At 45.5% G+C, this 25,010-nt stretch overlaps 1 protein-coding gene across 4 annotated transcripts in view; it reads left to right on the top strand.

Moving 5' to 3' along the window:
- Positions 1-236: 236 nt before the first annotated feature.
- PGBD5 (piggyBac transposable element derived 5) overlaps positions 237-25,010 on the top strand; it is a 110,048-nt gene continuing 85,274 nt past the window's right edge. For 3 of the 4 annotated variants that reach the window (XM_075924716.1, XM_075924718.1, XM_075924719.1), the window contains exon 1: positions 237-904. In XM_075924716.1, the coding sequence (XP_075780831.1) occupies positions 271-904 (634 nt within the window). In that variant the 5' untranslated portion in view covers positions 237-270. The remainder of the gene's footprint in view (positions 905-25,010) is intronic. The other variant, XM_075924717.1, reaches the window with a different exon arrangement.

Here is a 25,010-nt window from a genome sequence, read left to right on the forward strand (position 1 = left end):
TGCGCCGCGGGAGCGAAGCGCAGCGCCAGAGGGCTCCTCCAGCGGCAAACCTGCCTCCCTCCCGCCACATGACAGGAGGGTCTCACCGCGCCTGAGGCGCAGCAGGGCTCCCGGCGTGGCTCTCCCAACAGGGCTCTGTGATTTTAAATGCGCCGAGGCCCGCCCCTTTGGGGTGGGGCGTGGGCGGGCGCAGGCCGGCCGGGGCGGCCATATAACCCCACCTCTTGGGTGAAGACTGCGGCTATAATTGGCTGGCTGTGGTATTTGGAGATGCTGAGCTGGCTCCTTCCCCCCATGTCCCTGCACACTCACAGGGGCGGGTTGCGCGGGCGGCAGAGGGAGGCAGGGCTGGGTGGCGGCGGCGGCTCTGCCACTCCCTGCCTCCCTGCCTCGCTGTCCGAGCCGCTTTCGCTGCTGGGCTGCTGCCTACGGCCGGGCGAGGCGGCGGAGCCGGGCCGCGGGGAGCGGGGGCTGCTGCTGCCGGCGGCGGCGGCGGCGGCGGCGATGATGGCGGAGGGCGGCGGCGGCGGGGGGCCGCGGCGGAAGGCGCTGTCCCTGCTGGAGGCGGCCCGCTCCCGCTACGAGAGCCTGCAGATCTCCGACGACGTGTTCGGGGAGTCGGGCCAGGACAGCAGCGGGAACCCCTTCTACAGCACCTCGGCCGACTCCCGCTCCGCCTCCTCCCAGGACGAGGACGAGGAGCAGCTGGCGATGGAGGAAGGGCCCGGCCCGCGGGGCAGGGGGCGCCGTGTCCCCAGGGCTGCGGCGGAGCGGCGGCAGCAGGCTCCCGGGGGCTGCAGCTCGGCGGAAGCTTGCCCCGGCCCCCCGGAGGAGGAGGAGGAGGCGGGGGACTGGACCTCGACCCTACGAGACGCCCCACCCCCAGACTTCAAGGATAGCTTCGGTAACAGGGGGGCTGGGGAGCGCGGTGGGAGGAGGGGGGGGGGGAGTCCTCTCCCACGCCCCGCCGGCAGGGGGTGTCCGGAGGCCAGTGGCTGGGGGAGCGGAGCGCAGAGGGACAGGGCTGCAGCTTGCGGCGGGGGAGGGGGCAGGGAAGGCACTTCTGCAATTTAGGCAGAGGCAGGGAAGGCGGCTACTTGCAGGAGGGCTCCGATCGCGCAGCCCTGTGCAGGTCTACAGGGCTCAGCCTCCTCCCGCGGTTAGTACCCAGCGCTTGGCCCTAGATGCCCAGGGCACTGACTCTAACGGGCTTAGCAGTGTGCACGAGAAACCGGCTGACTAGCTCAGCCCCTGGCGCACGAAACCTCCCTGGAAGGGGAGGCTGGATCTCTCGGGTTAGTTGGAGAGAGTGCGGTCTGCCACCTAACTTGCCTGCCTTTTGGCTTCGTTAAACATATCGCTCCGAGGGCGGATGCTGCTATGCATGTAAGTCGCTAGGGAGAGACCAGCCCCTTCTCGGGGCGAGGGAGAGCTCGGTTCATCTGCATAGGAGGGGCAGCCAGGGCTGGCTGGCTACTCAATCATTGCCGTTCAGCAAGGAGCAGATCAATCTCTCCCCTGTGCACCGTCTGGAAGCCTTATTTGATTTCATTATGATAAAGGATAGCTCCCCTCTTTTAGAGCACTGGAATTTTTCATCCCTTAGTCATGATAAGGCATGACTGGTATTCATGCAGTAATTGGGGAATTGCTTGGACTTAGATGAAATGGGGTCTAAGGAGACCTGAGGAGGGCAGGATGTGATTGAGCATGAGCACTTGTTCTTTTACTTTTTTCTCTGATAATTTTCCTGTCCTCAGAACAACAGGGCAGGTTATACAATGTAGCCTTGGGAATCTCTACTGCTAATATAAAACTCTGTGGCCCTTTAAAGAGAACTCTAATGGATACTCTGGAATCCAAACATTCTTAGTCATATCCGAGGACAAGGTTTGGACTGTTGGTTTCATGGAGTTAAATAAGGATGAAATAATTTACCATTTAATTTCTTTGCTTTTTCTGGTGTATAAACTTGTGTAACTTTCAAGCAGTGATATGCATTTAATATAGAGAGGGGATTAACATTTTAATTGGTTCTTTGAAAAATTTAAAGTTGATGACCTATTAGTTCATAAGTTCAGATTTTCTTAGAAATAAAGGATTTTTATTTGTGTGAGAGAAGTAAATGCATAAGTTTTTAGAACAAGTAGAGTTGGTAATAAAGATGAGAGATTTCTGCTGCCTCCTATTCTGTTTGAGGCCTGAACTGTATACCGTATCTATAATAGTGTTTAGCTTTAGCAAAAACTTGGTACCAGCCCAGGTCCGTTCATCTAGCCCAGTATCATGTCTTCCAATAATGGCTGCTGCCAAATGCTTCAGAAGCAAATAGTACAGTGAAATATATTGAGTGATCTATCACTTGTCATTCAGTTGCAGCTTCTGACAATCAAAACTTTAGGGATACCCAGAGCATGGGTTTGCATTCCTAACCATCTTGGCTCATAGCCATTGATGGACCTGTCCTCCATGAACTTATCTAGTTCTTTATTGAACCCCGTTATGCTTTTGACCTTCACAGCCTCCCCTAGCAATGAGTTCCACCGATTGACTCTGTAGTGTGAAGTACTTCCTTAAGTTTGTTAAACCTGCTGCCTATTAATTTTATTGGGTGACCCCTGATTCTTGTGTTGTGTAAGGGTAAATAACCCTTCCTTATTCACTTTTCCTCCATGCCATTCATGGTTTTATAGAACTCTATCATAACCCCCCAAGTCATCTGATCAGTACCAGTCTATTTAATCACATATGGAAGCTTGTCCATACCCCAATCATTTTGTTCCTATTCTGTGTGTTCTCTTCCAGTTCTAATATCCCATTTTTAGATGGGGTGACAAGAACTGCATGCAGTGGCATACCATGGATTTATATAGTGATATTATATTTGTCTTCTTGCACTTTCCTAATGGTGCCTAACATTGTTTGCTTTTTTGGCTGCTGATGCACATTGAGAGGCTGTTTTCAGAGAATTGTCACAATAACTCCCAAGATCTATTTGAGTGGTAACAGCTAATTTTGTATGTATAGATGGAATTATGTTTTCTGTTGTGCATTTATCAGCACTGAATTTCATCTGCCAATTTCTTGACCAATCACCCAGTTGTGTGAGATCCCTTTGTAACTCTTCAATCATCTTTGGACTTAGCTATCTTGAGTAATTTTGTATCATGTAAACTTTGCCAACTCCCTGTTTCTCTTTTTCCAGAGTATTTATGAATATGCTGAACAACACTGTGGGATCTTGCTATTTACCTCACTTCACTGTGAAAACTGATAACTTATTCCTATCCTTTGTTTCATTTTTTTTTAAAGTAGGGATAAGTCTCAGAGGGGTAGATGTTAGTCTGTAACTTAAAAAAAAAAAGTAGTCCTGTAGCACTTTAGAGACTAACAAATATCTTGATAGTACCATGAGCTTTTGTGGGCAAAAGCCACTTCCTCAGATGGCTCTCCTCAGACGGCAGCTGCTCTGCGGCAGCAGCTCCTATCCACAGGGGCCCAAGCTCCCCCCAGACACAGGCTGCTCCATGGGATGTTGGAGCAGCCTTGGCCATGGGGAGCTCGGACCCCCTGCAGACAGGGACTGCTGCTGCCCTGCACTACTGCCTCTTGTACAGAGGTAGCAGATCAAGGTGGCAGGCAGGAGCTGACTTTTAAATTGGTTCCCACATGGACTGGCTCCCATCTGTTGCCCCCCGCTGCTGCTGCTGTATCAGAGGTAGCAGCATGGGGCGGCCGACAGTTTCCCTGTGTGCTCTTCAGTAAACTTGGACCGACGGTCTGGGACTGAGCCAACCTTCCAGTCTGTTTTAAATGCACAGCACTGGTGTGAGGTGGGGTTGTTGAAGTTAACTGAGACCATCAACTGATAAGCAATAGCTTATTGGTTAAACATTATCCAGCTAGTCACTAACATCCCTTGTTTCAGCTGCTTTGCCTGATTCTGAAGTTAGGCTTACTGGTTTGTAATTGCCAGGATCACTTCTGGAGCCTTTTTTAAATTAATCAGAGTTACATTAGGTATCTAACTGTATTCTAGTGTGAAGGCTAATTTTAAGTGATAGATTACATACCACATTTAGTAATTCTGCATTTTCATATTTGAGTTAATTTAGAACTCTTGAGTAAATGCCATCTGGTCCTGGTGACTTATTGCTGTTTAATATATCCATTTATTCCAAAAACCCCTCTATTGACACCTCAGTCTGGGACAGTTCCTTAGTTTTCTCACATAAAAAGACTGGCTCAAGGATAGGAACCTTCCCCTCATTGTCTGCAGCAAAGACTGATACAAAGAATTCACTTAGCTTCCCCACCACAGCCTTGTCTTCCTTGGATGCTTCTGTAGCATTTCAATCATCCCGCAATTCCTATAATTGCTTAGAAGGCTTCCTGCTTCTGATATACTTAAAATATTGTTCTTTCATACGCGAGTCATGAGCAAGAGCAGTTCCAGATTTAATTAATTCTGTAATTCCAAGCAATGGAAACTACCACAATGTGTCTTCTGTAAAAGCTGCAGCTACTTTGGTTACCATAAGGAAAACACACATACTAGAGTTGATGAGCACCAATGGCTCCCATTGACTTCATTACTTAGTACAGGGAGGGACAATTTTTTTGCAGGGGTGCCACTCCAAGAATTTTGGAAGTGGTCACAGACTACACTCTCTATTCTATTAATGGGAGGTGGGGCTCTGGGTTAGAGTTCGGGTGTAGGAGAGAGCTCCAGGCAGGGATAGGGATGTAGGAGGAGATGTGGGGTCTGGGAGGGAGTTTGGTGCAGGAGGGGATTCTGACTTGGTGCAGAGGAGGCAGTATCTGGGAGAGAGTCTGGATACAAGGGGGAATTCTGACCTGAGGCATGAATGCAGGAGGGGGACAGAGTCTGGAAGGGAGTTGTGACCTGGAACATGGGTTGGGGTGCAAGGTGCAGGCTCTGGCTGGGAGATGCTTACCGCATAGGTGGCTCCTGGCCATTGGCGCAGTAGGGCACTCAAGCAGGCTGTTTGCATGCCATGGTGGCCCTCTGCCACTGGCAAGTCCCCATGATACACAGGGGAGGATCTCAGCTCTTCCCCTATCAGGTGAAGCTATTGCTATTTTGCCCACTCTCAAGACAGGCAAAACCCTGCCCCTCTGGATCACCCCTGCCTCCGGATTCCCTGAGCAGCTCCTGTCTGTGGCAGGCCCTATAGGGCTGGAGCAGCCCCCTGCCCACGATGGGTGGGGAGCTACTCCAGCCCCTACTGGTTAACCAGACCTGGTAAGCATCACCCATTCAGAGTAATGCTTACCAGTTAGGGATGTCAGTGTGTAGTACACTATTAACCAATAAGCCTCCGTTTATCAGTTAATCTTATCAACTACATGCATTTTCCCCTGTTGTTGCCTCTGTATTAGAGGCAACAAAGAACAGGGAGCGGGAGCCAGTGTTGGCGGGAGCTGGCTTTTAAGCCGGCTCACCAGATCCATGGAGCCATCCCCACCAGCAGTGTTGCCTTGGATAGAGAGGCAAGAGCGAGGAGACTGAGGGGGGCAGGCGGGAGCTGATGTATGTGGGGGGGAGCCAGCTTTTAAGCCAGCTCTCCTTGCATGCTGGCTCTGTGGAGACCCCTGCCTCCTCCCCCGTGCTGCTGCCTCTATCGGGGCAGGGGTGGCTGCCATGGAGCAGCTTCTGTCTGTGGGGAGCTCAGGCCTGCTGTGGACAGAGGCTGCTGCCACCCCATGCTGCTGCATCTGATACAGAGGCGGCAGCGCAGGGTGGCAGGAGGTTCCCTGGGGAGTGGAGCCAGTAGCACAGTCATGGAACCGAAAATATTTTGGGATTATCAAATAGTCATGTAACCACAAATATTTTGTGCGGTTACATGACTATTCAGTCAATTGCTATCTAACATCCCTATTGCCGGTTAACTTTTCACATCTCTCCTATTAATACTGGCTGCTGGCACAGGGTCTAAACTAGCCCTTCTATGGTGGCTGCCAGTGTGGAGCTGAATCAGTGGTAGTAACAGCAGAACATTTTGAGGGAGGAACAAGAAATGTTACTGTAGAAATCAGAAGATAGGCTAGCATTGATGGCAACTTCTCCTTTGTCCCTGCACACTATTGCTCTATATGTACTTGCCCAAAGATGTTAGTAAAACGATACACTAGAGGTTCTCCCCCCCCCCTTGAAAATTATGATCGAGACACCCCCAGCAGACAAAGTATGGTGTGTAGCACATAACTCTAGTTTTGCACTGACTTTTGAAGGCACTTTTCTAAGTAGAAGAGAGAACTGTTAGAGAGCAGTCATGCTAAAACCATGTTTTCTAATGACTTTGAAGAGATTTAAACAAGCTTTAAATATTCTTCTTTAACCTATATTTATGGTGGGGCAGAATATTTTCTAAAAGCCAGATTATAGGAGATATTCATTTGTTGCAAAGTGGTTGTCAGGTGTGACTTGACCCCTGTATGCAAAAGATCACTTTTGCTGGAAAGATGAATATCAGGATTGCATGCAGCAGCATAGAATACTCTAAATATGCATGTCAGAAAGCAAAGGATAGCTTTTGATTTTTGCAATGAACTGGACTTTTGGGAGTTTGCCAGTTATTAGTTTCATCTGCAGCTCAATGTTGAATAAGCAGGTTGGTGAGCATTAGAGATTTCACTTAAGAACTTTCCCTTCACTTTTTCTGTTCACCAATGGGCAACAAAAAAAAGTATGAAAAGGATTATTTATAGGTGTGCATTAAAGCCGCTTTATTTCCTTACAAATATGATATTACATCGGGCCATGTCCATTCAAATTACATTATTCAGAGCAGCAGCATAAGCACATCTGAGAAGTGCAATTTGTCTCCTTGATTATGCAATCATTAAACTTAGCTTCCATTCTTAACGTAACTAAACAATATTTGCTGAGGTTGGATTAGCTGAGGAGGGGGAAAGATGATTTTGTGCAGAGGGCTAATGAACCAGTCTCCAGTTGTAAGGATGAAGGTTACATTTGCATAGTGATGTGTTTGTATAGTGTCTCATACAATACAGCTTTAGTCTTCGTTGGTTTCTCTTGGCACTGGTTTTATATAAACAAAAAATGAATTTAACTCCTTTCAAATAATAAGGAAAATGTATTTAGCTCCTTCCATCTAGTCTCTAGTGAACCTCACAATACAACATTTTGTTAGTATGAAGTCATTCATATAGCTTGTATTCCAATGTACAGTGAAACCTTTGTTATCCGGCACTCTGTTAACCACAAAACATTATAAACCAGCATTTCCCCCAGCCACAATACTGTCACATCTTCAGGTGCACAGACCTGGCTTGGTTTACCATGATTGGCTTAACAATTTATTTAAGTAGTACTAATCATCTTTAACTCAAAATAGAAATGTGAGACCAACTGCCTCACACTACAAAACTACTAATATTAAAAACTTGAGTTTTACTATTATTGTCCATTGGTTTTTCCTAGGTTGATGGGACACTCAGATAACCAGAACGCCCTAATCCCCTAGCATGCTGGACAACACAGGTTTTACTGTATTTTATAAGAGTTAATAGTATCTGAAAGAGGTGCACTGGGAGGGAGGGACATAGCTGAAGGGACCAGAGAACGATTTTTAGTTCAGACTTTAAGAACAGAATCTCGAAGCAGAAAGATACAGGAAGACTGTGCAGAAGGCAAGAGAGTCAGAGAGAGAGAGATCACATGGAAAGGCCGAGAGGAAGATTGTGTGAGAGGAGCATGGGGGAAGGAGAGAGAGGGAGAGCCCTCTAGGTAGACTGCATCATATCCATAAAGGCTTATAATAAGGATGGCATTTTTGGTCTGAATCTTCAAAAAGCCCTGAAATTCTGGGTGAGCGACTGTAAGAGGTGAAACCAACGCTGAGCATAATTTATTCATCTATGCCAGATTCTGCTATAGAATTTGGCCCAAATAGCTCTCTGCTTGTGAATACGGCTGCAACGCCTCTGACTTCAATGGTATCTTGCGTATTTGTTCCATCAGAGTAATTTGACTTTGAAATAATTTTAGGGTTCATAAGTATGAATAGTTGTAGGAAATTTTGCATTCACTTTTGGGGAAAACTAATATTTTCCTGTGTATGTTTTTTAGATAAAAAATGTGTATATAGAGCTTGTAGAATACTGGTGAATGCATCTGAAGTGTCTATAGGATGGTCTAAATAAGATTTTATGGTGAGCATAATCCACACCATTACTTAAAAAAAAATTCAGTATTGTCTACAATGACCTTATGTAATCTAAATATGTGCTTCTGAAGGTTTTAATGGGCCTAGAGCAGATCTCTCCATCCATTTTTAATAAGTGTTTCCAATGCAAGACAATCTTGCTGATCTTAAAATGTAATGCAATGTAACTGTCATTTCCCTGCCCTCACTTTGCATTATTCATGTTCAGATTCAGCAGCAAAATGCTCGTTAACTTTTCTGCTCTGAAAATGACCAAGCGTTGGTATTTCATACTTAATGTGCAAAAGTTGGTGAACACTGCAGATCAAGGGCTTTTCTTTGCAATACATCTGTAGCCTATTATATAGGAGAAGCCTGTTGACTGCCAGACTGATCTCTTGCAGCTGGCCAAATGACCCCTCTCTCCCACTTCCAATTTAAAGTAAATGAAGTGATTATTTAAAGGTGGTGGATGAGCAGTTTTGGGAAGTGCAGTCCTCTCTCTGAAGAATACAGGAACAGTATACGAAACAGCAATGCAATGAATGCTCTGCCCTGTCAGTAAGTCCCAAACTTGGACTGCAGGGTAGAGAACCACCTTGTGGTGGGAGAGACTAATGAGGATCCCAATCACTGATTAGCTTAGTTATTCTGTATAGATAGAGCCCTACAAACCTGCAGATCAGGGATGTTAAATATCGGTTAATTGAATAGTCTATTAACCTCATGAATTCTAATAGTTTGACTATTCTATAGTCCCTGGGCAGACCCTGTCTGGGGGCGAGGGACCTAGCACGAGCCAGAACTGAGCCACACTGCCTGCCCACCTGGCTCCTAATACACTTTAAATGCAGAGCTGCAGGAGGGTAGTCCCGGCTAGCACTGGGTCCTGGACCTGAGCTGGGCTGCTGGCCAGCCTGCTTAAAAATTTACTGGGGAGGAAAATGTGTAGTCTAGAGCAGTGTTTCTGAAAGTGTGCCGTGAAATCACTTTAAGAAATACATTAACTGGCTGCTCCAGTTTATTTACTGGCGCCGTGGCCACGGAGCCTCGCGGCTCCCGTTGGCTCAGTTTCCTCCTTTGCAGCCAAGGACTTCTCGTGGCTCCCTTTGACTGTAAAGGACGAAACGGAGCCAATGGGAGCCGCAAGGCTCCGTGGCTGCAGCGCCAGTAAATAAACCAGGGCAGCCAGTTAATGTGCTTCTCAAAGTGATTTCGCAGCACACTTTCAGAAACACTGGTCTGTAGCATTAACCTATAAGCTTTTGCTTATCAGTTAATCGACTACTATTACATCCCTACTGCAGATATCTGTTTTTTATCTACGGGTAGCTGCGGCTGTGGATGCAGAAATCCGCAGATCATTTTTGCAGAGACGGAAACTAGTTTAGAGCCGCACAGGGCTCTATGTATAGACTTTGGTCACAGAGTACTTGCCTAGGTGGCACAGAATTGAAAAGCTAGGAGTCACTCAGTTGAAGTTTTTCTTTCCATAGAATCATAGAATAATAGGACTGGAAGGGACCTCAAGAGGTCATCGAGTCCAGCCCCCCGCCCTCAAGGCAGGACCAAGCTCCACCTACACCATCCCTGACAGATGTCTATCTAACCTGTTCTTAAATATCTCCAGAGAGGGAGATTCCACCACCTCCCTTGGCAATTTATTCCAATATTTGACCACCCTGACAGTTAGGAATTTTTTCCTAATGTCCAATCTAAACCTCCCCTGCTGCACTTTAAGCCCATTACTCCTTGTCCTGTCCTCAGAAACCAAGAGGAACAAATTTTCTCCTTCCTCCTTGTGACACCCTTTTAGATATTTGAAAACTGCTATCATGTCCCCCCTTAATCTTCTTTTTTCCAAACTAAACAAGCCCAGTTCATGAAGCCTGGCTTCATAGGTCTTGTTCTCTAGACCTTTAATCATTCTTGTTGCTCTTCTCTGTACCCTTTCCAATTTCTCCACATCTTTCTTGAAATGTGGCGCCCAGAACTGGACACAGTACTCCAGCTGAGGCCTAACTAGTGCAGAGTAGAGCGGCAGAATGACTTCACGAGTTTTGCTTACAACACACCTGTTGATACAACCTAGAATCATATTTGCTTTTTTGGCAACAGCATCATACTGTTGACTCATATTCAACTTGTGGTCCACTATGACCCCTAGATCCCTTTCTGCCATGCTCCTTCCTAGACAGTCGCTTCCCATCTTGTATGTATGGAACTGATTGTTCCTTCCTAAGTGGAGCACTTTGCATTTCTCTTTATTAAACCTCATCCTGTTTACCTCTGACCATTTCTCTAACTTGCTAAGGTCATTTTGAATTATGTCCCTATCCTCCAAAGAAGTCGCAACCCCACCCAGTTTGGTATCATCTGCAAACTTAATAAGCGTACTCTCTATCCCAATATCTACATCATTGATGAAGATATTGAACAGTACGGGTCCCAAAACAGACCCTTGAGGAACTCCACTTGTTATCCCTTTCCAGCAGGATTTAGAACCGTTAACAACAACTCTGACTACGGTTATCCAGCCAATTATGCACCCACCTTATCGTGGCCCTATCTAAGTTATATTTGCCTAGTTTATCAATAAGAATATCATGCGAGACCGTATCAAATGCCTTACTAAAGTCTAGGTATATGACATCCACCGCTTCTCCCTTATCCACAAGGCTCGTTATCTTATCAAAGAAAGCTATCAGATTAGTTTGGCATGACTTGTTCTTCACAAACCCATGCTGGCTCTTCCCTATCACTTTATTACCTTCCAAGTGTTTGCATAGGATTTCCTTAATTACCTGCTCCATTATCTTCCCTGGGACAGACGTTAAACTGACCGGTCTGTAGTTTCCTGGGTTGTTCTTATTCCCCTTTTTATAGATGGGCACAATATTTGCCCTTTTCCAGTCTTCTGGAATCTCCCCTGTCTGCCATGATTTTTCAAAGATCATAGCTAAAGGCTCAGATACCTCCTCTATCAGCTCCTTGAGTATCCTGGGATGCATTTCATCAGGACCTGGTGACTTGCTGACATCTAACTTTCCTAAGTGACTTTTAACTTGTTCTTTGTGAATCCTATCTTCTAAACCTACCCTCTCTCTGCTTGTATTCACTACGTTAGGCATACCTCCAGACTTCTCGGTGAAGACCGAAACAAAGAAGTCATTGAGCATCTCCGCCATTTCCAAGTTTCCTGTTACTGCTTCTCCCTCCTCACTAAGCAGTGGGCCTACCCTGTCCTTGGTCTTCCTCTTGCTTTTAATGTATTTATAAAAAGTCTTCTTGTTTCCCTTTATGCCTGTAGCTAGTTTGATCTCATTTTGTGCCTTTGCCTTTCTAATCTTGCCCCTGCATTCCCGTGTTGCTTGCCTATATTCATCCTTTGTTAGTTGTCCTAGTTTCCATTTTTTATATGACTCCTTTTTTATTTTGAGATCGTGCAAGATCTCCTTGTTAAGCTTTCCTACACAGCGGAATTGTTTGCTTTTGAATTGTTTTGCTCAACATCCCACCAAATTCAGTAGGAGCACAAAGAATTGTGCCCAAATACGGATTCCCCAGTATGAAGCATGCCTCAAAGGAATGCTAACTATGGGTGTAGTGGGATTCCCATAGAAGACCTGTTGCAGGATCGGTCTTTTCTGCACTCAGAACCCACAGTGACTGAGTGGTTATTGTGGAAATATGGTTAGGGACCTTTGGCACAGGGCATCAAAGCCAACTAATGAAGACATTCCATATAGTCAAATATTTCTTCTGGGGTTAACTTGTTCCTCTGGTAATATTGTCAGAGCAGAACACATTAAAATAGAGAACAGCTTGCAAGCACAAGTCAAATCTGTTTCAGTTTCTCGTGGGCTGGCATTCATCTCAGGGAGAGCATCCTACTGCAGAGACAAATATATCATTCCCGTTTCATATTTCAAGGATGGTTAGATCCACTTAGTCTCCTCACCCCAAATTACAGGTTAAACAGTGGACCTTCTGTCTACTGTATAACTTGAGTGGGTGGGAAGAGAACAGGCACAAGGAATCCACACAGTAGTGGTGTCTGGCACCTTCCTAAGGGGAAGACCAGGAAAACTGAAGCCATGTGTGAATAGTGTATTAACTAAAGCATTGGTCCAACCCCTGGCCTTCCACATCTACTTCCTCAGACGTGGCATAGATTTCACATGCTTTTATTGATAAAATGAACACAACTGTGTTCATTCTTGTATGACAGTTCAACAGAAATTGTGTTCATTAGCAATAAAAAGCTGTAGTTGATCAGTTTGTACCTACAGGGTAAGGAGTGGGAGTTAGGGATGTTAGATAGCAGGTAATTGAATAGTCATGTAACGGAATGAATTCTTATCAGTTTCTCAACTATGTTATAGTCCCTGGGGGTGGGGTGTCTGCCAGTGTGCTCCGACCCCACTCCTGGGGAGCCCCTGTTACCCCGTGAGGAGGGCCAGTTTAAAAACCAGCTCTCCACACAGACCGGCTGCCTTACCACTCTGCATTGCTGCCTCTGATATAGATGCAGCAATGTGGGGTGGTAGAAGCCCTGTCTGCAGGGGGGTCCAAGCAGCCACCATGTAAACAGCCGCTCAGACAAAGCAGACACTTCATGTTTTCAAGTCGAGGGGAAGAAGACTTGCACAATTCCTGATCAATGTGCGATACGCTTAAGCTGGAGGCACAGCAGGTGAGTCCCTGACAGGATAGAAAATGTGACCTCAGCGGGGGGAAGTGAATTGTTTCAGCCCTTTAGACTGTTTGTGCCGTCGAAGGGGACTGAGTAAGCTCTGTAGCTCACATGTGTAACTTTACCCTTTCAACCCTAACTGTAGTCCGCTGAGGCACTCTGAGAGGATGGAAAAATCATATCAGACAGGAATACACAAGAGGGTTGCAGCAAAGAACGCTGTGTATGGCATTGCTAAGAAAAAATTGTGCATCGAACAGGGAAGGTTACTGAATTGGTATAAAATTAGGACTGCCAAGCGATTTTAAAAAAATTAATCGTGATTAATCGCATGCACTGCCCCTTTGAAACGCTGCGGTAGTGTTTCCAAAGGGCAGCACTGCAGGAACCCGGGATCAGCTGGAGTCCCCAGCTGAACCCGGCTCAGTGCAGCGCTGCCCCTTGGAAAAGCCACCCCGGCGTTTCCATGGGGTAGTGCATTAGGAGCCGGGGATCAGCTGGAGTCCCCAGCTGATCCCTGGCTCCGTGTTGTGCTGCCCCTTTGAAGCTCCGGACTGGTGCTTCAAAGAGGCAGCACAGCATTAATGCCTGCGATTAACGCGTTAAATAACGCATTAATCCTTCTCTGCATTAATTGCAGGTGTAAACGCATCTCAATTGACAGCTCTAGTTATTGTATTTGTGAAGCAAAAGCAGACCAAAAACTTAACAGGTGGCTGTTGTAAGAGGCATTGATCTCTGATTGTATAGGACAGAGGCAGTCGGATACCAAGTAGATTAAAGAAAAAAAATTTAAAATATGGATTTCTGTCTTTGAGAGAGAGAGCGCTTAGAGTCAAAAGGGACCATCTGATCATCTAGTCTGACATCCTGCACATCGCAAACCTCCAAACTCTACCTTGCTATACACAGTAACCTATATTATACTGGAGTGTTACAGCCCTCAGGAGACTTCGCTATTATGTACCACAGACAGACAATAGGCAGGACCATGATGCAACAGTACCAGAGGAATTGCTTTTAGTGAGCTGTATTCAGACAATCCTAGCAAGCCACCTGCACCCTGTATGGTAGAGAAACAGAAAAAACAAACCTGCCAGGTTCCTGCCAATCTGACTGGGGGCAAAAATTCCTACTTGACCCCAAACATGGCAATCAGTATAACTCTGAGCGTATGAGCAACACACAGCAGCCAAATATTTGAAAGACTTATGAAGTGCCTTTTTGGTATTCCATCTCTAGCCGTGGCCATGTCCCTTTCAAAGAAAGGAATATCTTTAGTAAAAGTCAGACAGGTCATGGGCAATAAACAAAAAATTGCAGCAACCCATAACCTGTCCCTGACTTTCCCTAAAAATATCCCTGAGAAAATAGAGAGGAAGGAGGGTCCAGCACCCTTCCACCTGCAATGACTAGGAGCTGCAAGGTCCTTTCCCTATGGCAGCTGAGAGGTCAAGGGTCTCCCCACCACTAAGTGGCTGGGAAGTCAGGGGTTCCCCCCACTGCCCACAGTGTCTGGAGCAACTTCTGAGGTTTGCCAAATTCAGCAGCTGGATGCCCTATGTTTCCCACACCACACCCAGTGCCTGGGAGCGCTGGCGTAGGGATAGAAGTGACTAGTCGACTATCTGATAGGCATAAGCTTATCAGATAGCAACTATTTGACTAGTTGCTTCTCCCCTCGCTACCTCTCTGAGGCAGCGGGTGGGAGGAGCAGGAGCCAGTGTTGGGGGGAGCCGGCTTAAAAGCCAGCTCTCCCCAGCACTGTCTCCGCAGGGGAGGCAGAGGGATAGCGGGGATCGGGCACGAGCCAGAAATCCATTGATTCCAGGCTCGTGCCCAGTTTCAGATGCTGCACCTCTGCTTTTTAAATGTATTAAGAGCCTGCTGGCTCTTAATATATTTAGAAAGCAAAAGCGCAGCAAGGGGAACCAGGCTCGCTCCGGGTCCCCCATGCTGTATTTCAGCATTTTACATGTATTAAGAGCCTGCTGGCTCTTAATACGTTTAAAAGGCAGAGCTGCAGGGGGGTTAGCTTCTGAGACCAGGAGCTAACCCCACTTCAGCTCCCTGCTTATTAACTAGTCAATGGAAATTCCATCAACCCCTCAATTAGTTGTTTCAACTAAATTTAACATCCCTTCTCTGGAGGACCCTCAGCTGTAGCTGGGAGCTCTGTAGTCCCCCATTGCCTGGTGGCTGCGAGCTGCAGAGCCACCAGCTGAGAGCTCCAGCCCTCTTTCTTTGGGGCCGAAGTAGAGAATGTCTTAGAGGTCTTTAGAAGTCACAGATTCCATGATCTCTTGTGACCTAACCCGTAGTCTTAGTAACAAGCTACGCCAGGGATTCTCAAACTTTTAAATATTGTCAGTTACTCAGAAAGAATGACCAGTCCTTCTCACACTGATTACACACCATCTGTGCAGCAGCAATTCTTGCTTGCATCAGACATGACCGCATTGAAAAAATGAAAAATAACATGGTTTCTGCTTGGTTAGACTGTCAGCTATGCTGTCTTTTCCTGGGTGGTAGACTTCTTCTGACTTCTGAAGCCTGTATTTGTAGACTTCCTTCAGCCTGTTTTATGGATTTTTTTTTAAAATCCTGTCTTCTCATGTGTTTGCTGCCTTTTTAGCGTGGGAGCATCTGCAAAGCTAGCTGACTGAATTTACATTAGAGAAATATTTAACAAGGAAAGGCATAAGGCAGTTGCACAAAGTATTGGTTATTTTTGCAGGACAGGGGTTGAGAGAAGTCTTCTAGATATCCTAGAGTTGTTAGGCAGTGTCCTATAATTTGCAGGAAATAACTTTAGTAGTTTGTGCTTCCTGTTTCTGTTTGCATCTGACTGTTGGCACTCAGATATTTAGATTGCAATTTCTTTATTGTGTGGACAGAACTTAGCACGATGAGGCCATCGCCTTAGTGCATTACTGCAGAAGAAATAATAATGACAAAAGTGCCGCTGTGGGTTAAATGCTCCATAGACCCCCCAATGTAACAGACACCCTAGTGCAAGAACATCTGATATAACAGATGCACTCTGGTCAGAGTGCCCAAAAGGGATTTTGCATCATTGTTACTAATGTTAGTCTTTATCACTCCGAAATCAATGGAGCTACCCTGATATACACTATCAGAGGGTCTGATCTGGTATAGGGTAGCCATATTTTCCTATGCTGAATATAGGACACCTGGTAAAATTACTCTGATTTATTCAAGCAAGTTCTATGGCAATCAGAACTATGCAGTGCAAATGTTCAAATTAGCATCAAGTTAACTGAGCCCCTGTTAAAAAAAGAAGAAATACTGCATAGGTTGATTCTTTGTTTACCTTGAAGGTTTGCACAGGGAAAAGTCATAAGAACAGCCATACTGGCTCAGACCAAAGGTCTAACTAGCCCAGTATCCTGTCTTCTGGCAGGGGGCAATGCCAGATGCCCCAGAGGGAGAGTATAGAATAGAGAATCATCCCATGATTCCTCTCCTGTCATCCATTTCTAGCCTCTGACAAACAGAGTCTAGGGACACCATTACTACACATCCTGGCTAATAGCCATTGATGGACCTAACTGCCGTTAATTTATCTAGTTTTTTTTTAACCCTGTTAAAGTCCTGGTCTTTGACATCCTCTGGCAAGGAGTTCCACAGGTTGACTGTGTGCTGCACATGTACATTCCCATACACCTCTCATATGGGGATGGGGGTAATCAACCTGACCCACTGTCCCTACAGAGCGCTCTCCAGTCTCCACCTTCCAGGCTTGGCTGAGCCCACAGGTCAGACCTGGTGCTCCTGCTGCCACGTCTTCTTAAGGCAACATGTGTGTGGTTGGGGAGTGGGGGAGGAAGAAATGCAGGGTCAGAGGCCCCCTCCACAGATTTGTCAGGTTGTGCATCAGAATGTGGCAAGCAGCAGCCTTTTGGCACCGTGTGGGAGGGAAAGAATGGAAGCTGCTTCCAGCCGAAGGGGGGTGAGGTAGAGATGACTTGGCTTATGTTTTCCCAGAGGTCATCTCTTCCCTCCTACTCCCTGTCCCCCTGTGGCTAGGAGCAGCTTGTCCCTTCCTGTCCGGGCAGAGTAGAAAGACAGCTAACCCCTCCAAACTGCGCTGGCTATCGACATAACTCAGCAGCCTCCTATTCCCTGGGTGAAGCATGGGAAGAATGGGATTAAGCCCTAAGGATGCATTGAGCACCAGGGCCCAGGGATCCTGGCTGCAGGGTTTCAGTGAATCAGGCCAGAGAGGTGGCTCAGCAGGAGAAGGTGTCTAGGGGACAGAGCAGCCCTACGCTCCCTGGAGCAGAATGTTGGGCAGGAACAGCATGTGACAAGGGTGCTAAGCACCCCTTCCTGGGTATCTGCAGGGTCAAGATGCACATAAGTTGGAAATAGCTTCCTTCCCATTACTCCAAACCCCATGTCAGCACTGTGTGGGCTTTAGCACATGCAAGGCTTGGCTTCTCCTGGCCAGTGCCCTGGGCCAAAGGTTTTTGAGCTTTCCCCGGATGCCAGCTCAGCCAGAGGTTGTGGGGGGAGGGAAGAGACGGGAAAATACATGACAATTTGCCCATTTAAAAAAATAGGGACACGTGCAGAAGGGCTTAAATACAGGCCTGTCTGTTTAGAAATAGGACATCCGGTTACCCTAGCCTGGTATCTTTAAGAACTGGTTGCAAAGCCACACCTTTTGAGTAGTCTGTGTTCTCCACTAGCAGAATCTTCTTCTGTGTGGCATTTAGAGATGGGCTGAAGCCACAGCATTCTAGCTGGAAATACTTCATGGTTTGTGGCTGCCAACCTGGGGGTTTAGTTTGGTCCATGAAAATGGTAGAGGCTCATTTGCAAGAGTAAGATCCTAGTTTGGCGTTTATGCTGCGTGGTGGTGGTGGTGAGGGGAAATGTTTCAAATCTGGGATTGTGGCTGTATCTGCCTGGCTACATTTTCTAAATGTAGTACACAGATTCTGCACTTGAAGATAAAACGCAAGCATTGGGGAGGCAGTGTGATTCCAAGCTGTAGTACCATGCTAATTGCAGTCTATGCAACTTTTGCTTTCCCTACATCGGGAACAGCAAGAATTTGTGTTTAGCCCAGTGGTGTGCAACCTTTTTCCCGGCGTGACCCCTGGGAAAATTTTGGTTAAGCAAAATAAAGTGGCCCCTTTAAATGTCGCTCCGCTCATCTGCCACGCCGGGAAGAAAAATGGCGGCCAGCCGGGTGCTGAGACCTCTTCAAGACAGCCAGATCCTCGGGTTGAACACCACTGGTTTAGCCTCTGGAAAGGGTCTTAAGTGCTCAGTACATTTGTAGACTACAAGGCCAGAAGAGATTGCTGTTAACATCTTCTCTAACCTGTCTTTCTATTCCATTAGAGTAAAACTCTCCTGTGTTGAAAGCCAGCCCACGTCTTACATGCCCCTTTCTGTTTTCAACTCTTGCAATTTTTTTATCACAAGTCTTGTGAAAGCTAGGTGGGGGTTTTCCTCAATGCCGTAGTGCTCGATTAAGTGATTACATGACTGTCAATTTTCATTTTTAAAAAAAACCAAACCACACCAGTAAACATCTAGCCCTCACGATACCAGAGAAATGTTTGAAAACAACCCATTGGCACGCTATATTATTCAGAGGTCAAATAAAAAGCAACCCATACCTAATTTTTATATAATGATTTTTAAGCCAATCTTAAGACTTGGGGGGAGGGAGGGCTTACTTAGTACAGGTTGAATCTCTCTAGTCCAGCACCCTCGGGACCTGACCGGTGCTGAATCACAGGAGGCCAATATTGTCCAGTAGCATTAGAATCACTTCTGCTGCTTACTGGGCTCTTAGAAGACATTTAGGGGTAAACTAGAGCTAAATAACAGCATGGAACACAGAGGTAGGACTGGTGGCTGTAAACAAATTTTATGGGACCATGAGAAGCTTGACCACATCCATGAGAAATGGACATGCAGCTAGCTAAAATCATGCCGGACCGTGGATGTTGCTGGACTAGAGAGTACTGGGTTAGAGAGGTTCAGTTTGTTTTTAGTGCTTAGAGGACTGGCAACCATGCTCTTTAGCTCCATTTAAGCCTTCAAAATAGGGCTTAAGTGATGCATAGGCCCTGTGCTGCTGAACTTCTCGTGACAGTTGCTGAGAGGCTCTGCCAAATGAACGTTTCCCAGCAGAACGATGGCTTAGCTCTAGAATGAACCAGGGAACTGATGTGACAGTGGCAGTGGGGAATGGGAGAAGATGGGCATCTCCAGAGTTGCATAAGGAAAGCAGTCTACCCACAAACCTCTGGAGAGGAAGATGCAAGCCATTTAACTGATTTTGCACTAACATGATAGAGCAGTTGGCTCTTGGGGGACAGACTGCGGGGTCCAAAATAAATGCACAATAAAGCATTTGTGTCCTGAAACTAATAGCAAGTAATGATGGGGTATTAGGCATATAATAATGAACATGAAATAAATCCTTGAAGCTGCTAGTGCTGATGCCTAGACTGGACCAGCACTGAATTCTCCATCTGTATTTTTTTTTTTACGTACCAGACTCAGTACCTTTTTAATGAAGGACAGAAATCTTAGGTTAACAATAAAAGTTCCTTTTAGACATCTGAAGGTAGTCACCTACATTAAGGGAAAGGATCTAAGAGCATTTTGTGGGTGTATATATTGAAATTGTGGGATAGACTCAGTGTGCCTTTTAACTTCTTGATAGCTCTTTTTTCCACATCTACCTTTTGGAAAGATGGCTACAAAGGGAGGCAGCTGGATATTGACCTGAAAAGGGCTGACTTCAAGCAGTAGATCACCAATTACTCTAATGCATGATTTTTTCCTAAGATAAAAAAGACCAAGATTGGAATCTATTTCTTTTATGCTGTGACTGCCTGTTGAGAGACCAAGATTGGAATCCATTTCTTTTATGCTGTGACTGCCTGTTGAAGAAACTCATAAGCCCCACATTTTTTATCTGGAATGGCACATGGAGCAAGAACAGCAAAATTGTACTAAACTTTACTTCAAAGTTATCTGTATCCACTGTCTCCTTTTAATCAGTGCTGTGGCTTTTTCTTGATCTGACTATGCTACAGTATTTGGTTTGTTGTCTAGTACCATTTAGCTTTCTAGAATGCTGCATGCAGGCTTCCAAATTAATGTTTATATCTTATGCTTAATATAATTTGTTGGGAGGGGGCACAGATAGTAGTATAAAAGTGGACACAATCTAACAATCTTTCAGTTGCTTATATCTTAGTTACACTTTTAACTGTTTAGGCTGATTTTTCATGTCAGATGTCTGCCTCGGGTTGAAGTTTGGTTCTGGCACCTGAAATGAGAGCCAGGAACCCCCTCTCCTGTGCTCTCTGACTCCTGTGCAGGGGGGATCAGGCAGTGTAAAGGAAAAAAACTGTAATATAATTAGACTGTATCATAATGCAGATGCCCAAGGAGGTCAAATTGTGACTTTAATTCTGGCACTCCCAAATGTTTGAGTGCCTGACTTTTCAACCTTACTGTTCTCTTAACGCTTTTTTGGTATCTAAAATTAGATGTAAAATCATGTTGGTCTCTAATTCTCTGGTCTTCTCTGTGCATCCTGTTTCCTCTGTCCATTTTATTTACCGTGTAAGAGCTTTGCGGAAGAGACTAGGTGCACGTTTTTCATTTACGGTACAAAGCATGCTGAAGCATAAAGAGATGGTCATGTGATAAATGCACTTTATCATGAACCTATGATCTGATGCTAGGTGAGTCGTGAGTGGGTTGGACATTTTAAAAAATATGTAGGGATACAAAAAAGTGTTAGAATTAGTTGTACAGGTTGGACTTCCCCGATTCAGCACCCTCAGGACCTTGAGTGGTCGTGAATCATGGCGCTTGCTGGACCAGGGGAGCTCAGGGCTCCCCTCCTGGCTGTCAGCCCTGGCCACTGAGCTCTGCTCCCAGCCTGGCCTTGCAAAAATTAAGAGTTTATCCTCCACACTGTGAGGTAGGGATGTGTGATTAGCATCTCCACTTTATAGGCCCTGATCCAGCAAAGAACACAAGCAGGTACTTAATTTTAGGATAAGAGTTGTCCAATTCATGTGTTTAAAGTTAAGCATGGGCTTCTCTGAATCGGGGCTTAAGTGATTTGCCCAAGGTGAGAGAGAAGATCTGTGGCACTCCCAACAACTGAACCGGGATGACCTGAGTAGTACATCAGAACATTATACCTGAGTCTCTCCTTCATCCCCCAAACCCAAGATTTTATTTCTCTATTCTCCTTCAGCTACAGTAAACTTAGAGGTGATGTGCAGCAATAGTAGTTGAAGTTCAGACAGATGTGTGAATTTTTTTCTAAGTTGATGGCATGCTTCTAAGCAAATGTAATACAAATCTGAGAGCGTAAGGGATTCTGCTATGACTGCTAACAATGCCTGGAAATGTGATAAAGGAAGATTAATCCTTTACTTCAGAGAAAAGGGGAAAAAAATACTGGAGAAGAAAATTGAACTTAGGCTCCCATGCATGTATTTTGGAGTTTCCTGCTAATCCTCATGAATGGCTCAAAACTGCAAAGACAAAGTAAACAAGTCAGAGACAGGCCAAACTAATAATCACAAAGGAAAACAGATCAATTTTTGTCAAGGAGAGGAAGTTCTTGCTCAGTCCATGTCTGTTTCTGGGAATAGTCGTGCTCAATGCATCTTACTGAAGCAAAACATAGAGTTGCAGAATGACTCACTCAGTTTTGCCAATCCTTTGTGTGCAAAAATCACGTGTGGGACCAAACAATGTCATGAGCTATAAAAACTAGCCTAAATCACATTCTATTTTTGTCTGCCACCTGGTTTGAACCTTTAAGCCAGTCCTGTCCCCTAGTTTGTGTAGGATGAAGAGCCAACTCTAAAGAGTATAAACACAAATGCAGATCACGCCATGGCGTGAGACTCCATTTACAGGGTATGTCTACATGACAGCTAGGACATAGGGCTTCCAACTTGTGGAAAAGTAGATACGATAGCTTTGCTTGAGCTAGTGTATTAAGATGAGCATAGCTGCAGTGGCTCGGGCTGAATACAATCCTGTTTAAGAAGCAAGTGAGAAGACAGACTCCGGGCCCCTAGACAGGGTCGCGGGGAGGGGCTGTCTAGCTCTGCACTCCCAGAAGGGATGGGATTTCAGGTGGAAGGGGCGGAGCTGGGCAGCCAGCCCTCAGTGCCTCCTAGACCATGCCACCCTCCGCTTCTCTTGCATCATCCAGACCATGTTGCCCATGTCTCTGCTGCAGTGCTCCGCCTCCTGCAGTGATTTAAAGGGCACAGGGCTCCAGCCACAGCCTGTCACAGTAGCAGCAGTGGCTCGGCGACCCAGGCTCCTTTGAATCACTGGGCCCTGGGGCAGTTGCTCCCTTTGCCTCCCCCCTCGCATCCCTGTCAACGCACCTGCCTAGATGTGCTATATCAGAGCAACTGCACCAATATAGCTATGGCTGGTCTGGTAAAGAATGTCTATGCCAACAGGAGACCGTTTCCCATTAGCATAATTATTCCAACTCCGCTTGAGGCAGTATGGCTAGTGCTTGTGTCCCCATAGCTTTCATCACTCAGGGAAGTGTCTTTGGCATATCATGGAGCGATGCAAGTTAGATCAGCTTAAGTGGTAACGTAGACTCGCTCCTGGATCCTAAGCATGAACTTGGGCAGCTCGCCTGAGACACTGTGGCACCACTGCTAGGGTATACTTGGTATGCACTGGTTCAATCAAAGTTAGCCCATGAACATCTACATGAGCTGGAAATTACACCACCCAGCTGCAGTGTTGACATACCCACAGCCACCTAATTCCCAAGATAAGCCATTGCTGTCTCTCTCCTCATGCATTTGGGTAGGTAAAATTCATCTGCTCAAATGTTCATGTTAAACTAACTATAGAAGGGTCGCAAGCTTAACCAAGACAAATTTAAATTACTCGCAGACATCTCTTTGGGCCTTTGTCCCACTACTTAGTCGCATTTTTATAGGCATCGCTTCAGATTTTTAAAAGTGTAAAGTAACACTTTCAGTGGGAGGTCTGGGAGCAAATGGAGAGGTTGATATTGTAAGATCTACATCAGGAAGGAAAATCTGTGGAGAAAATTGAAGCTTGCTGAACAACACAAGCAAGTGATATTGGAATATTTAGGCTTGAGACGAGTAAACAGGACACACTGATGTGATTAAAAACAGGACTGTGATAAAGAATGTAATAAAAAACCCAAGGGAAGAATGGAGAGTGCAGGAAAGACTGGAGCTTGGTGGCTTTAATGGCAAAGGGAAAGCTTTTTTTTTTTCCTAGTCTGTATCACTAATTCTGTTTTACTTATGAGACAGCCCATTGTACAGTGATTGTGTTATGGATGAATTTCTGCTAGAGCACCAGTTGAAGACTGTTAAACCCCATTTTCATTCTTAGTGACACAGAGTAAAATCTCTCAATATTCAAATTTTAATTTAACATGTTAGGCATTGATCCAGGAAAGCATTTACGTACATAGTTTCTAAATGCAGTTGTTAGTCAGTGTGGATGCCATTGTACTGATATCAGAGTGCTTATTCCTGTAGTCTCATTGGAGCTAATGGGACATAAGCACATTGTTAAATATTTGGCTGTATTGAATCTGCTATGCCACTTTCATTAGCCTACCGTTGCAAAAAAAGCAAACATGATTCTGGGATGCATGAATAGGAGAGTTCTGAGCAAGATACGAGAAGTCACTCTTCCACTCTACTCTGCGCTGATTAGGCCTCAGTTGGAGTATTGTGTCCAGTTCTGGGCACCACATTTCAAGAAAGATGGAGAAATTGGAGAAGGTCCAAAGAAGAGCAACAAAAACGATTAAAGGTCTAGAAAACATGACCTATGAGGGAAGACTGAAAGAACTGGGCTTGTTTAGTTTAGAAAAGAGAAGACTGAGAGGGGACATGATAGCAGTTTTAAAGTATTTAAAAGGGTGTTCTAGGAGGAGGGGGAAAAAATTGTGTACTCACAGTACAGACATCTGTATATGTCATTGTGGGAAAAGAAGTGAGGGGTGAAATCTTTTATCTTATCATGCAATATAATGTAGACTTAGAAACAGAAAATAATGGATTTTTCCTGATTTTTCTCTTTCAGTTACAGAGCTCAGCCACAGAATCTATTTTTCTGCTGTGTGTATATCTTTCTGCAGGTTGTTTGGCTGGAACTCCCGATCATTAGAAAACTGGTATGTTTAAGTAGGAACACACACAATATCGTTAGCGTGTTAACATTACAGCCTTTTAGGATACTCATTGTGGACATAAGGGTCGTTGGTACCTTGCATTGTTTTTGAGCTGCTGTAAACATAGAGATTAGAGAGGAGATCTATGGCCAGATCCTCAAAGGTTTTTTGGTGCCTAAACTTCCTTTGTTTCAGTGTGAGTTAGAAGCCTAAATATCCTTGAGGACCAAAGTCTAAGTCCGTTTTTTTTTTTTTATGGCTGCACAGGAGAGTGCGTCTCCCAATGGTCCCTGAGTGTTAGTCACTCAGCACAAATTGGGTTGACCATCCATTTATTTGAAAGTAAACATTTGATTCAAAGAAAAATCCATGGAAGCAGCAGTGTCAAGTTTAATTGACTCTTACTAGAATACGCCTAAGTCACATGTACTCCCCATCACTGAAATAACACTTAGGGGAATGATGCTTACAAGTAGGAATGGAGGCTTTGCAAAATGTGGTGTAGAGGGAGGAGGAAAAGAGGATAGAGGGGATGAGGGTGAAGTTACACTCGGATAGATCATTGTTGTACCCACTCTTGTATGTTTGCCCCAAATTTTGTACAAAGTGGGTCAAGTGAGGTGTCTATCAAAAGCTTAGTTTTTGCTGAATCTATTGATGCTATCTACATTACTGTATAATTTTTGTATTTGAAGTTAAGTATCGGCTATGTACTAGGGATGTAAATGACTGGTCTATTATCTGATAAGCAAAAACTCATCTGATAGTCGACACACTAGTTGACTAATCACTCCTCCCCCCCCCCCCCCCCGCCTCCATCACAAACAGGCAGCAAAGGGTGGGGAAAGAGGAGGAGGTGCTAGGGGGAGCTGGCTTAAAAGCCGTTCCCCCC

This window comes from Pelodiscus sinensis, chromosome 3 (assembly GCF_049634645.1).
Source record: "Pelodiscus sinensis isolate JC-2024 chromosome 3, ASM4963464v1, whole genome shotgun sequence".
Lineage (NCBI taxonomy): Eukaryota > Metazoa > Chordata > Testudines > Trionychidae > Pelodiscus > Pelodiscus sinensis.